Genomic DNA, 14,681 nt, shown 5'->3' on the forward strand with positions numbered 1-14,681 from the left:
AACACTTTTCATCAAGTTGGCAAGTCAGACCTATCACAGCCAACCGTAATTGTGTAATATCTAAAAAATGTTGGCTGACTAAAAGGCAGGACATTATGGTAGTTCATCGGGACGCCGGGACGAAGTCCCAAAAATCGGGACTGTCATGCTTGAATCGGGGACGCATGGTAAAGCTATCTATGAGCATAAAATAATATTATATTTAAAAAGGAAGAACATGCTTTAATATTACTTAAAATTTAAAGTCTGAAAAAAAAAATTTATACCCTTGAACACTCAAAAGTGGCTACCATAGAAAACCTAAAACTAGAAATCATATCTAATCCTGACTTTCCTTATAAAAGGGTCGTTTAAATACTGATGCTCTTAATGTGATAAGTTGTTTACAGCAGTTTGGTAGGACTATTACTGAAAAGGGTATTGTGGCTATAATGCGCCAACAGTTTCACAAATTAAACTACCGTACCACTAAAAAGACTGGCAGAATCTTGCCAGCCTTCTGGTGACAAGCATTTTTGGCGGAAATTCTTCGTTTTTTTCGTCGTACCCCAAAACTTAAATGATGTGTTCGTCAAAGGAATGTATCAACGTTGCCATATTTAGGCGATAAACAAGACTATTAAGAAGTAAATGGATTAGCAAAAAGTTGCGCTGAACGCGCACAATTTTTGTGACATAAAGAAATACATGGGGTATGCTGAAGTACAGTCTGTGGGACTGGGGGTGAACATGTCTGCTTTTCCTACTCTAAAACTGTTACATAGATAAGCTGTTTTGGAGCAAACTCATGAGAACACATACAGCTCAAAATCAAATTGAAAAGCGAGAAAAAACTTTTTAAAATTGGGAGAAAAATTGTTTTTTTTTAACTAGGGGAAATTTTTATAAAACAAAGGTGTGTTATAATCCAAGTTAATAGAAATAGTTTGCCGAAATTCGAGTCACACAGTGAAGTGCAACATGCCATAGTACCTTTTGGCTGAATAGATATGCTTCAGAGACACAACAATGGCTAAACGAGATTTTGCATTTACGTAATTAAAACATATCGGATTGAAGATGTGTAGAACGTGCACACGTTTTTTTTTTTTGTTTTTTTTTGCAAAATTTCATTTTTTTTAACCAATTTCTTCGGTTTTATGTCTGATTCTTCGGTCGACATAGTCGCCAAGTCGCCAGCTTTCTGCCATACTGCCACGAAACAGTGCTGTCCATTTTACTTCCGTTTTTATTTATGTAAGACATTTCAAACAACAAATCTTGGCAAAAAAAGCTTGGCAAAATGCGCCGGTTCTATATGTGAACTTAGGATATCACGCGCAAAAAAAAACACATTGTAAATACATTGATCGCTTTTGCTTTGTAGATTAATCCACTCCATCATAATTTTTGCTTCAGGATCTCAAGTAGATTTATTTGAGTAGCAGTTACGCCGCTACTTTTCTTCTCTTCGGCGGCAAATAGTCGGGATTTGACTTGTTGGGATTGGTAAACCACTTTCCCGACACGTCGTTGAAATTCTCACATGCCATGATGGCGGAGTTCGGCACCTAAAAAAATGTGGAAACACACAATAAGACCTAAAAAGCAACAATACCTAAAGCAGAAAAATCAAAACCCAAGTATTAAGAACAATGGGACGATCGGGGCCGTCGGTCTGGCATCGGCCGTTTTGGTGACGAATTTGGGACGCCCTATAGTTTGACCGGCGCCGTTAGGACGCCGCTATTTTGGCACCGGATTCCGGTTCTGTTAGCGGTTATTAGTGTGGTGGGGTTAGAAAATGGATTCGGGTTAAAACTATTAGGGGAGTTCGTGGTGTACTTAGGGGATGTGTTTGGGGTTAGGTATAGTGTGGTTTAGGCCTGATTCTGATCATTTAGGTCCCATTTTGACGGATTTAGGACTTATTCCGATTTAGACGGTCCTACGACCCATTAATTATGTATCCTAGTTTGGTCTTATTCCTAACTCTGTTTTATTCCGACGTTGTTCTTATCTCGGTCTTATGACTGAGTCCATAAATGCAGCTCTAGTATTACTATCTAAGCTACTATATTAATTTACATGAGACCATTTCGAGAGTGAGGCCAAATTTCGAGATACTGTAGCCCATGGCTAATATGGATGTCGTCATTATGGCGTGTTAGACACGAATTTTTTTGTGAATTCCTAGAATCAACGCACAAACTTCCTGATGCAATCTCCCTTGTTTACTGGCCTTCACACAGAGTTACCAATCCGTGATTTTTACAATGTATTTTAGGCTTCACGTAGCAACGGTGAATTATTTGTTCTTGTCCAAAAGTAACATGATTTGTAAACTACTACGTCATCACAAGGGGCGGATCTAGGGGGAGACCACGCCAATCTATTCAGCCCAAATGCGCAACGCACGAAAACACGTTGTGCAGTTTGAACTCATAAACTCTACAAAGTGAAATTTCTTCCAAATTAGATTAAAAACATTATTATATCGGGCAATATAGGACTCAAATAAATTGGAACGTAGTCGTGTTTCCAGGTATATTTTAACCCACTATTGTTGGCAGTTATCGCTTGTGCGATGGCCAAGATGTTCCAAATGGATCAAGCCGAAGCTTTGGGTGTTATGATTCAAGGAAGCTGCCCTGGTGGAACCTCGAGTAACCTCGTCGTCTGTTGGATTGACGAGCAATGCGTTTTTCAAAACTTAGCTTGCTTGATTGCCACATCCCCTGTGAGACAACTCTGATTCACAGCGATTGTTTAATGCGATAATACAGAAATAAAGGAATAAAGGTTTGTCTTAAAGACCAGTCAAGTCATTTGTAAAATAACTTAGATTTAAGCCAAGCCTTTTTAAAATATAACAATTTGAGTCCCAGTCCAAGTCGTAATTTGGTCAAGTCCCAGTTAGATCATTGTTAGAGCAAGCAAGTCAAGTCATAAATGTAAATTAAAACGATAAACCATTAAAATTGGTAAAATTGGCTGAATATAGGAGCTTTAACCTAACTCAAAAATTCAATATGTAACAAGCTAACTATATACGTGCAAATAATGAGAGGACTAACCCAACTTTATGAAATCATGTTAAATGAAAACATGACTTGAAAACAGCGACTTAGGGGAACCTAAGTCAAGTCTTTACCTTTACCACACATCCTTACCACTTTGAGGGGGGTGTATCTGGCGTGATGGTGGTCCACAACCGGGTCGTTATCGGCTTTGTTGTAGCAAGCAGTCATTGCCCACCGTCGCCTGTCGCTCTTGTTTTGGTCACTGCGATGCAGTAAGTTGCAGTGGAAGAACAAGGCATCGCCTGCCTTCATCACCACTGCGTCTTTCTTAAGCACCTTGGCCGCCTATCAAAAAAACGACTCTTTCGGTTAAGCGTCAAGGTTTGCAAGGTTCAGATATCGGGGAAGAACACGCGATGGAAGTCTATACTAAACTCCATTTTTTCGCTAACATCGGTTAGTTCTAACTTTAGCGTACACGGGTTTTCAACATCAGCCTTTCTGTGATGTTAGATACTCAATTTGCAACAAACATTTACCTAATTATGATTCAAATTCCGCTTCCAAAATGGCACAGACCCATAAAATACTTTTTTCAAGATTTAAATACAGGGAGTTAACAATAAATTTTGTAGCGATGCAACACAAAGTTTACAGGAAGTTTATAAAGTTCACAGGTTCGGTTTGTACTAATAAACATATTTCCGTAAACAGGCAATTCTCAACAAACCCCCGATTTTCGCACAAATATTGCCGATCCTGTGTATAGCGCAGTTTTAGTTGGCTTTCACCTTGCATCAAAATTTCACTTTTTTCCTTGCAATAACAAGCTACCTCGTTAACACGCTCCATGTCAGCTCCCGCCTGGTCGCCGCTTCTCACGTGATCAACTCGACCAAGTTTGTGCGAGCCACGCAGAACCTGGAGACAGCCGTTGCCCAAGTCCATGTCGTCGATCGCTAACGTGACCGAAACTACGTCGGGAAACAGCATGCCGTTTCGGTACCAGTACCTGTACATTATACAAGTAGGAATGTTCGATCCTTGGATCGGAGCCGATCTCAGATGCCAAGTGGTATAGTAACGGTGCTCGTCCGATACCAAATTAATGTAAACATTCCAGCCAAAATTTACGATATAACTGACTCATTTCCGCTTACAAAGATGTTTTTTTTTAAATAGTGTATTAACAATTAAAGTAACTAAATTTCCCAGCTCTAAAGCTTTGTAAACAACCTGAAAAACATAACATCTGCACGTTTTTTCGACAAATTTTGCTTATTTCAACATAGTAATGACGTCATTTGATTTCGGATCGGCGGTACTTTTACCCAAAAAATCGGGTATCGGCATTCGAATAAAATAACTAGTATTGGCAAGTGTCTATCTGTTCACAAATGAGTAAATCAGCCTAAATCGAATGACAAACTTGAGCGGGTCGCTTGTTTGTTGGTATAATAAGTTGTGATTCCTACATGGCATTTCTTCGTTGTTTTTTTGTTTATTTATGACTCGCCAAAAAAGTTAACGAAAAAAAAAACGAAAAAAAGCTATTTTGTTATTACACCTTCGTAAATTGCCTTTTAATGTAGATAGTTTTTATTAATTATCGCTTACTAACACACCTAAGGCAACCTTCTTTGCTGTGTTCTGTTAATGCAGCAGTTAAGACGCACCACATTTAGGAAACTGATCTACGCGAGATTTTGTACAAGTTTGTTTTACCCATAATCTTGGTGCCATTGGAACTGGCCTCCAGTTCTGGGGTTCTTCATGACGATTTTGGTGTGGTAGTGATACACTTCGCCATCCATCAGCTGAAATAAGTGTTAATATTTAGAAAAACCTTTCGTTAGGAGCCGTTATTCTTATTGCAGGTTGCGTGCGCAGTCTAAAAAGTTTTTTTTTTAAAGACAAACTACAATACAAAGCTTATATAAAGTAAATTACCATCTATAGTACTATAGTTATAAGCGTATACTTTAAATACAATAAAAATTTAAGAAAAAAAAAACGATGCGGAGTCTGTTAAACATCAGTCCGACTCCGGCCAAAAAACTAAACACGAGTCCGACTCCCTATAGTCCGACTCCGGTCAAATATGCAATTTCGTCGAGTCCCGAGTCCGTCCCTGACTTTAGAGCCTGTATTCCGCCAATTTACGTAACTAAAATAACATGGATGTTCAGCAATCCACTTATAAGGGTGACGTATAATTCACTCACACACAATACATAGTTGGAAAATATTCCATCATATGCTATTTCACCTTTACAATTTCCAGTTGGCGGCCATATTAGTTTTAAAATTCAGTACTGCGCATGCGCATGTCGGACTCGGGTAGTTTTACGTGGTCTTACTCGAGTCCCGAAGCCGACCTCAGCAAAACAAACCGACTCCTCGAGTCCCGAGTCCGACTCCGCACCCCTGCTATGCTCATATTTTATCAATACAAGTAAAATTTAAACATTCAAAGGTTTTTTTTCAGGTAAATGGGCAAAAATTTTCCTTCGTATTTATTTTCGATAAATTAACGTTTTGAACTTATCGCAAATCAGTTAAAGGCTGAAATCCCTAGACGTGAATTTGGCATCGCATCGCCACCGATCTCACCCTAGTACCGTGCAGGTAACGACAAAGCAAATTCGTGCCGGCAACGATAATGCACCGGACATCTAAACTCGGCGGTTTAAAAAATTTTAAGGTATACGTTTTCTCGTCATCGTAAAACTGACGTTCGGTGCGAGGCATTACTCACTTTCTGGCAGGTGTTGACCACTTTCTCGCAGCGGTTAATCATCCCGGTCAAGTCGTTCCCAGGGTGGTTCCAAAGCACCATGCCCACGTCCATACCGTCGCCGTCGTCCTGTTGGTACGACTGCGCCATCAACGCAGAGTCGGGAGCCTCCAGACTTTTATGCAGTTTCTTCACTTCATCGTTGGTCAGTAAATTCCTAAACAGAGGCCGAATATGTCGACTTTCAAAGATAAGGTTTTTTGGATTGGGATACAACGTCTCCAGTAACAAAGTAGTTTTGTTATTTATAGAGTGGGCCGAGCGCCAGGATTGAGAAACCCTGTCCAAACGCACTTATCGTTGAACTGGTCTTAAATACAAAACGTTTATTAGAAAAATATTCGAAAATTTATGAGGGGGTATTTCCCATAATTATGGCCATGTTTCTTATGGAATGAAGCACGGCTGCGTAAAGCACCACAATTTACAACCACTTCCTTGACACATTTAAACGTAACAATATTTGTTTTGCGTGTGTGTAGCCTACAGTAGATACCATAGAATTTATGTTTTCTATGAAATAAACTGGAGAGGTGTTACATTCAATACAAAAGCTGTATTAAAAATTTTATCGATTCACACAAAGCGAAAACGTGCTCTTATATTAAGGTTTTCAAAATTGGGTTAAACAAACCTGAAATGTAGGATTCGCTCGAAGCGCTAAATTTTTTACATTTCGTAAAAAATAGGCAAAACATACAGTTTAAAGGGGGCCATGGCCACGATCCCCCTGGATTTGCACCCGCAACTTACGTAGTTGTGTTTTTTTTGCTGCAACGCGCGGAAGATTGAGCAAAACAATAAGATTGAGCTAAAACAATTGCGATAATAGTAGATTCGCCTCTAAAGTTAACTATTATTGATTTTATCCAAGGGTTTTAAAACGCGTAGTGCCGTCACTGTTTGCTAAGTGGTTGCCTGTGAACGCTTGCATTAGCCTACCTGATGATAATGTAACCATTTTCCCAGAAGTTTTTTTTCATTTCCGAAGTCACAATCAGAGGTTTACCTTCTTTAAACTCATACATAAAGAATTTTCTTTTCTTTCTTTGTTCAATTCGAAAAGCTTTGCGTTCAATCAATTGATGGAGTTAGTTACACCTGCAATGCTACTGCATGAAGTAGCTGAAGTTGATGTTTGTCAAAGGTTAATCATTGACTAGGTGGTCCATTCTGAGAAATCTTTCTGTCACGTATTCTATGTACCGCAATATAGTCCCTTGAAAAGCCTAATTTTTTAAAAGGGAAAATGATCCAGTTATTTCCTAAAATGTCTATTCAAGGCAATTTCTAAAAGCTTTTCTTTTAACATTCTTTATCATTCCCGATGAGCCCATTATTCAATAAAGCGACGCACACCACACCGGAATATGAAACAGTTAAATAGTTAGATAAGAGGTAGGCCTACCTTAGCCTACCATGAAACTTAGTCGATTAGAAAGGTAAAAAACGCAGATACGACACATGGTCCGCAATTATTGCATATTACTTACAGCGAGTCGAACCAAACCTGAACAGGAACTTTATGAACTGGCTTTGCTTTTACTAAAAATACTACCGCGTATTGGTTTGCTGCAACGAAGCGCAGGATCACCAGAATACAGAAAAAAAATTGCGGCACTATAAATTAATTTGCTTTAGATGGATAAATTAAAAAAATCAAAAAATAATTATGTATTTGTTTAAAGTTTAATATTTGGGAAAGTACCAAGTTAAAATCCAATGATAGATTTTATTAACTACGTTAAATTGTTTGTTCTTGATTTTTTGGTTTTGTTAGAATGTATAGGTTTATCTAGGGGATGTACTACAAAAAAAAATTATATTTAAAATCTTAGAATGTATTTTATTTATTTTAAAATAATTAAAATTATTACATTCCGTATTTTTAGTATCGAGATTATCCAACATTGACAAAAAACGTTGGCTTAGGATGTTTAACAAGCAGAGCTATGCAATATGCATGCTTGTAACTTCTAGTAATCTAGTTAATGCTGCTAAAATTATTTTGGTGTAAATAAACTCAACTGGCGTAAGCGCAATTGAAGTTAGAAATCTGTTAAGATTGTTTCGAGAAACTGCTCTATAAATAGTTAGGTTTCCAAAGTAGTTAAAACCGTTTTTCGGCGCTGGTCTAGAATCCTACCACAACGAAACACCATTTGGGTTAGGGTGCGGGTTAGCGTTAGGGTTAAGGTGGGTCAAGTATTATTATTAAACAAAGAATATAATAATACTTGACCCACCCACACCCGAACGCTAACCCGCACCCTAACTCAAATTTTGTGCGTTGATTTTAGAACTGTGGTAGGATTCTAGACCAGCGCCCGTTTTTCTACCATACCCCTAAAAAAAATTGCGTTCAGCTGCAACAAGGCGATTAAATAGTAAATACGCTAACCGGCGTTCTTTCACTATTGTACGTGAAAAGTTATGCAAAAAAAAATAATAATAATACCGCATACCACAACGCATATTGTTTGGGTTAGGGTACGGGTTAGCGTTTGGGTGAGGGTGGGCCAAGTAATATTATGTTTATTATTAATAATAACTTGACCCACCTCAACCAAACGCTAACCCGCACCCTAACTCACACAATATGTTTTGTGGTATGCGGCATTTGAAGAAAATTTTTTTTTATTAATTTTTACGTACAATAGTGAAAGAGCGCCCGCTTACCTTCAGCCACCCTCATTGTTTTCAGGAGAACCACATTTTCCACCTGATCAGGGTAACTGCATTAGAGCTAAGCTGCATAATTATCTTTCAGTGCAACGTCCATCGTTTCCAATCAGACCCAGATTGGAAACTTTGGATTTTGCGCGGGGGAGACGATTTTGCAGCTTGAAATTTCGCGGCTGTAATAACATTTCCGTCCAAATTTGCGCGGCTGTAATCACCTTATTTGTAAAATTTGCACGGCTGAAAATGGTGTACTATAGTGAAAACCTTTAGCGCGACGAAAGTTTTGCGCGTTTGAGCGATTTTCGCGCCTGGCCGCATTTAACGTTGATTTTACACGAATTGCGCGGCTATGACCACGGCTGAGCACTAAAATAAAAACAGGCCTTACTTTCCAACCCGCAATCAGACTACTTATCAAATAAAAACCAAAATCTAGGGATAAATTGACACTGTACATTTATATAATCATTGCCAGGGCCAGAAAAAAACATGAAAAGTTTAAGCAGCTGAAAGTGGAACAACACTATTTCTCAAATTTGCATGCCTAAAAATTTGAGTGTAAATTTTTGCGAGTGAACACATTTTACGGCGTTTTTTCACCACAAATTGCTCTGCTCCTAACAATGTGACTGTGTGAGGGGTTAATCCCCCGCGTAAGCTTAACATTCCAATCTAATACATATACAGTTGACATCCTGTATGCATTGTATCAGGTGCACACCAATATTTATTTAAATATTTTTACGTGTACACCTCCATTAGTACATTGCACACTTAAATTTTGAAAAAAAGGATAAAATATGATAGGATTCTGTTCCTCAGTTGTGCAAAAATCGTTATTGCCCAACTGAGATCTTGGCATGAAATGCCATGTACTGCAGCCTAAGTTGACATTATTTTCAACCTGTTGGATAATTAAAACAGCTATATTAGGTAAATCCAAGTCAAAAAACTGTTGTCATCAAGCTATTTCAACATTTACCTAAACCAATATACGTGTTACTTTAATTTTCATTTTTAGTTAAATTTCAGATAAACAAAAACAATGGAAGCTGTTTTGAAAAAAATAAAGATCAAGACCGGGGTTGTCAAAAGAATAGCAAAAGAAAAAATAATGTACAAACAGGAGGCGGAATCAATACGAAAAAAGATTGAGGAAATGAAAGCAAGTGGACAGGATGAATATGATATCAAAAAGCGAGGTGAGGTTCTGCAAGAATCAGAAATGATGGAACCTGACTGCTGCAAGAGACTTGCTGCTGCTATTGAAGAGCTTTCAAACCTTGTAGACCAAAATGAAGAGTTGAAAGAGAATGAAGTTTATCAGACTGCAAAAGCTGTGCTCTTGGACGTACAGAACTAAGAATGTCATACTCTGCAAAGATTTATCAATTGTTTCCAGCTGTTGTAATTGTTGCAACCTTTGTGATTTAAAACAATATTCTGTTTTGGGATACATCATTCCTTTAACTTTTCTGAATATTTACACGATTTAAATCTGTTAGATAATCAAGTGCTAGTTATTTTTTTTGAACATGTTACTAATTTTTACTTTTCATGTATTAAAGTAGAATGCAGGAAAACAGTTGATTTTTATATTAGCACTGTGTTTGTTGATTCGTTAATTGTTGTGATTTTTGTAATTTTAGATCTAATATTTTATCTAATTCTTTGTAAACTGACTATGAAGAACTTAAAACTGCTTCATCGGGAAAGCTTTAAAGTTTTGCATGGAGCCTCTCTTTATACAAATGACAATGAAACCTCAAAGTTTTTTGTCTCTGACCATAAAGTAATAGAAACTTATGATGCCTTAACAAGGGAAAGACTGCATTACTTTGATCTGAGTGAATCTCAGTATGAAATTGATTGTGAAAACCTTGAGATTGTTGGAATGCAGTTCATGTATGGGGAAGAACAACTATGTGTGGCTTTAAAGCATGGAGAAATTGTCCTTTGCAATACAACGGATCAATCGGTGGAAAGCGGTGGTATTTTGGATTGCAAGTTATCAGGAATGTTTTGGAGTCCAGACCAAGAAATTGTTATTTTTACAACTGACCGTGATAGTGCAGTATTAATGACTCATGACTTAGACCCAATACTTGAAATAGAAATTAAAAGTGACAAATTTGGCGATGGAAGCTTTGTAAATGTGGGTTGGGGAAGCAAGGAAACCCAATTTCAGGGTTCTGTGGGAAAATTTAATCCAGAAGCAAATAATGATATTGAAAAAAGTAATTGTTTAAGAGATGACAATCTTACGAAAGTTGCATGGCGTGGAGATGGTCAGTATTTTTCCATCAGTAGTCGTACTGCAAGTGGACAGCGAATAATCAGAATATGGAATAGAGAAGGCGAACTGCAATACACTGGAGAAGAACTTGTGGGGTTAGAAAGTTCTCTAACATGGAAGCCTGCAGGTGCTTTAATTGCTTCCACCCAAAGAAAAGCTCATCGTCATGATGTTGTCTTTTTTGAGTTAAACGGTCTTCAGCATGGTGAATTTACCCTTCCTTTTGAGAAAGATCAAGTTGAAGTCACTCACCTGGTCTGGAATTCTGATTCAACTGTCCTGTTGGTGATTGCAAAAGAACTTGATATGGCTAAAACTTCCAAGTCATATTTGCAACTGTGGTACTGCACAAACTACCACTGGACTCTCAAGCAGAGTATTGAGTATGTTGAGGATATTGCTCATGCCAGCTGGGATTTTGATGATTCCTTGACACTTCATGTACTGACATTAAACAGACAATGCCATTGTTATAAATGGTGTAGCGAAATAAGTAGCAGTGAGGAACCAGTTTGCTTGTCAAGAAAAAAAGAAGCCTGTACTGATCCTTCTTATGTAGCAGTTGTAGATGGAAACATTCTTAAGATTACTCCTTTCAAACATATGTCTGTTCCACCGCCAATGTGTGCCTACCAGCTTGAAATGAAACATCCAGTAACTGCTGTTTGTTTTTCAAGTTGTCTCACCACAAATAGCAATGTTGCAGTTTTAAACAATCAAGGACAGTTGCTTATATTTGACCATGGTGAGAACGAAAAGTCAGAGGAGGCAATTTCAAAAATGGTTTGTGCTGGTGGAAAAGGATTTTCTGCAAATATTTCCTTCTTATCTTTAAGGTCTGTCTTTTGTTTTGACAAAAATAATGTTCAATTTGAATGGCAAACAATTCGCCACTTACTTTGGGTTGACCAAACCACCATTATTGCTGCGGCAAGTTCTAGCAATCTTGATCACATCTTAATATGCTCTTTAAACAATAAAAATGTTCAATGTGACAAAATATTAGTTACTGATGGATTTGTTGTTGAAATGAATGCATTTTTCAGTGATACATGGCATGTAGTCTATCAAACTAATTTGGGCCACATTTTTCATTTTTCTACCAATGTCGATTCTCCAAATTGCACTTCACTGTATTTTGAAAATCCTATTATCCTGGGAAATATGTGTCCAAAAATGCGAACTTGTTCCTTTTGTGACACTCAGACTGGTGTGGTAGATATTGGAATTCTTTCATTGTCCCCTCAACGTCAGTTGTATTTAAATGAAACCCTGATTAACAGTGAGTGTACTTCATTCACAGTTCACAGTGGGTTTGTTTTACTGACGACAAGCTCACATAAACTTGTGGCCATTTCTAGAAATGTTTCATTAAGTGAACTGCAAAAGCTTTATTCAAAAACCACAAAAAGTGTTTCCAACACCCTAGTAGTAACAGAGATTCCACGCTCTGTGGAAAGGGGTTCTTCCATTGTAACTGTAACTCCGCAGGACACAAAGGTGGTTCTTCAAATGCCCCGTGGTAATTTAGAAATGATACACCCCAGAGCCCTGGTGTTAGCTGTTTTAAAACAAACTCTTAACAAAAGTGAATACCAAAAGGCCTTCGTCATTATGCGCAAACACAGAATTAATATGAACTTGCTTTATGATCACAACCCTGCAAAGTTCTGCAGTGAAGTTGGTGACTTTGTGAGCTCTCTTGACTCAGCTGATCACTTAAACATATTCCTCAGTGACCTACGAGAGGAGGATGTAACCAAAACATTATACTCACAGTTTTATTCCGGGGCCTCTGGCGGTACGGTGTCTTTGCTAGCAACAAATACAAGCAAGATTGATGCGATTTGTGACATTGTATTGTCGATTCTGTCCCAGAGGGATGATAACAAGTATTTTCTGTCAATGCTCACAGCTCATGTGAGAAAGAGTACACCAGAAATTGACGCTGCTCTTACAAATGTGAAAGCTTTAAAGAGTTCACTAGATCCTGGAAGTAAACTTGTTAGCAGGGCTTTGCAGCACTTGCATGTAATGGTGGATGCAAGGATTCTGTACAAGGAAGCATTGGCAACACATGACCTGACACTTGCTCTTATGGTCGCACAAGTTTCGAACGATGACCCAAAAGAATACTTACCTTTCCTTAACAGCCTACAAGACATGGAAGAAAATTATCGTAATTATTCAATTGACATGTTTTTAAAAAAATATTCGAGTGCTTTGGGATACCTTGCTAAATGCGCGGAAAAGTTTGAAGAGTGCTTGGATCTGATCAAAAACCAGCAACTGTACAAAGAAGGTTTGGCAGCATTTGGCCGATTTACGTCACAATACAAAGAGGTATGTAAGATTTATGCAGACCACCTTGCGTCTGAGCAGAAGTACAACGAGGCTGGGATTATTCTTATGCGATGTCAATTGCGCAAAAGAGCCCTCAAGTGTTTTACTGAGTCCGGTAATTGGCAACTTGCCTTAAATTGTGCTTCTTCCATTCAATACACACCAGCCGAATATGTTGCTGTTGCGCGTGCAATCGCAGACAGACTGGAGGTAAAGAATAACTTTGTGGACGCAGCTGCTGTGTTATCTCGCGAAGCACAAGATGACGAGGCTGCAATATCGGTCCTGGTTAAAGGTCACAAATGGGGTGATGCGCTTCGTCTTATACGAACCAGCAAGCAAGAAGAACTAGCTGACTCGTTAGTTATTCCCGCCATGTGCGATCTCATGAATTCGTTTGTGTCCAACTTTAAATCGTACAGGGAGCAGTTTGACCGACACTACACGCGTCTGCTCAAAGTCAGAGAGATAAAAAAGGAACAACATTTAATGGTATATTTAACGTTTTAATTCTTGTGCTTAAAAAAATAGTAAATATACAACTCTGATAAGTAACAAAAGCATGCTTTTTTAACAATAAAACATTGTAAAGTAGGTTTTGTAATTTTTTATTTTTTTATAAAATTTACTGTTTAAATGAAATTGCAGTTAAATTTAAAAAAAGTTGTACAGGCGATGATGGGCGGCGACGGAGAAGGCTTTCATTTTTAGAAATGGTTTAATACTATTTTGAAATCCTATAGCCAGGGACAAAACACCTCCTAGCACAGTGGTCTCCAACCTGTGGGTCGCGACCCCAAGTGGGGTCGCCATAACTCATCATATTCCTGCGGATTTAGTACAATTTATGTATTTCTTTCCAACGACGTCACACTAATAAACGTTGCTGAGTGCACCTTCTACATAAAATTGCTGTTTTAAGCTCTTAAGAGCTGCTAAATAACGCGAAATTAAAAAAATAGGTTTCTTTGATTTAGCGCAGCGAATAGCGCACTTTATATTCCTAATTATGATAGCGGATGCAGCTAAACGCATTGCGTATATAAATCGTTAAAGTAAATTACTCAAAGGTTTTTTTCGCGCTCCGCGCAAATCTTCCGTTTTCTAGTTTTGTTTATTTTTTTAGCACAAAGTCTCTTTAAGTGCCATTGCACGTTTTCTGTCTATTAGTAATACACATATCATTGAAGGTATAACTGCCCTATTTAATTGCAGTTTTGCTTATAGATAAACAATAAAAGTTATCCACCTTTCGAACTATTTTTTATCCATATTTTAGCAGTATTGCCGTTTTAGCAGTATTTTTTTTTCTATTGTGTGTCGTCGCATCTTTTGAAATACGATAAAGCAAGGTTTAATTTTTGCGCTCGACATCACAGCCTTACAACTGTGGAGTCAATGCCCTCACAACACGTTTGTCAAAATCAGCTTGTGTCGAGCACGAGCAATTTGTTTTGTGCCAAATGCGAAAAGCCTCCTGAATTAAGGTTTAGCCTATTCAACCAAATAAAACTATTCGCGCTTCACGTGACCAACAATACCCTTCACCATTTTAATG

The 14,681-nt window shown here is 38.0% G+C and overlaps 2 protein-coding genes across 2 annotated transcripts; both read left to right on the plus strand.

Annotated features, from left to right (window-relative positions):
* The first annotated feature begins 9,505 nt into the window (after window positions 1-9,505).
* On the plus strand, window positions 9,506-9,931 carry LOC146163834 (tubulin-specific chaperone A-like). Its single transcript, XM_083382673.1, has one exon. It carries the CDS (start codon window positions 9,530-9,532, stop codon window positions 9,845-9,847), a length of 318 nt encoding a protein of 105 aa, XP_083238799.1. The 5' UTR covers window positions 9,506-9,529; the 3' UTR covers window positions 9,848-9,931.
* A 237-nt stretch (window positions 9,932-10,168) lies between these two features.
* Window positions 10,169-13,834, plus strand: LOC146163835 (elongator complex protein 1-like). Its single transcript, XM_083380603.1, has 3 exons — window positions 10,169-11,563; window positions 11,987-13,615; window positions 13,772-13,834. The coding sequence occupies exons 1-3, from the start codon at window positions 10,169-10,171 to the stop codon at window positions 13,832-13,834; spliced, it is 3,087 nt and encodes a 1,028-aa protein (XP_083236729.1).
* The last annotated feature ends 847 nt before the right edge of the window (window positions 13,835-14,681 follow it).

This window comes from Ascidiella aspersa, chromosome 2, assembly GCF_963924565.1.
Source record: "Ascidiella aspersa chromosome 2, kaAscAspe10.2, whole genome shotgun sequence".
Classification (NCBI taxonomy): domain Eukaryota; kingdom Metazoa; phylum Chordata; class Ascidiacea; order Phlebobranchia; family Ascidiidae; genus Ascidiella; species Ascidiella aspersa.

Bases quoted from the DNA above. Each gene is read 5' to 3' on its own strand.
- LOC146163834 (XM_083382673.1), top strand. From the start codon at position 9,530: ATGGAAGCTGTTTTGAAAAAAATAAAGATCAAGACCGGGGTTGTCAAA.
- LOC146163835 (XM_083380603.1), top strand. From the start codon at position 10,169: ATGAAGAACTTAAAACTGCTTCATCGGGAAAGCTTTAAAGTTTTGCAT. The intron at 11,564-11,986 runs GTTTGTGCTGGT...TGTGACACTCAG, and splicing joins AGGAGGCAATTTCAAAAATG to ACTGGTGTGGTAGATATTGG. The intron at 13,616-13,771 runs GTATATTTAACG...ATGAAATTGCAG, and splicing joins AAAAGGAACAACATTTAATG to TTAAATTTAAAAAAAGTTGT.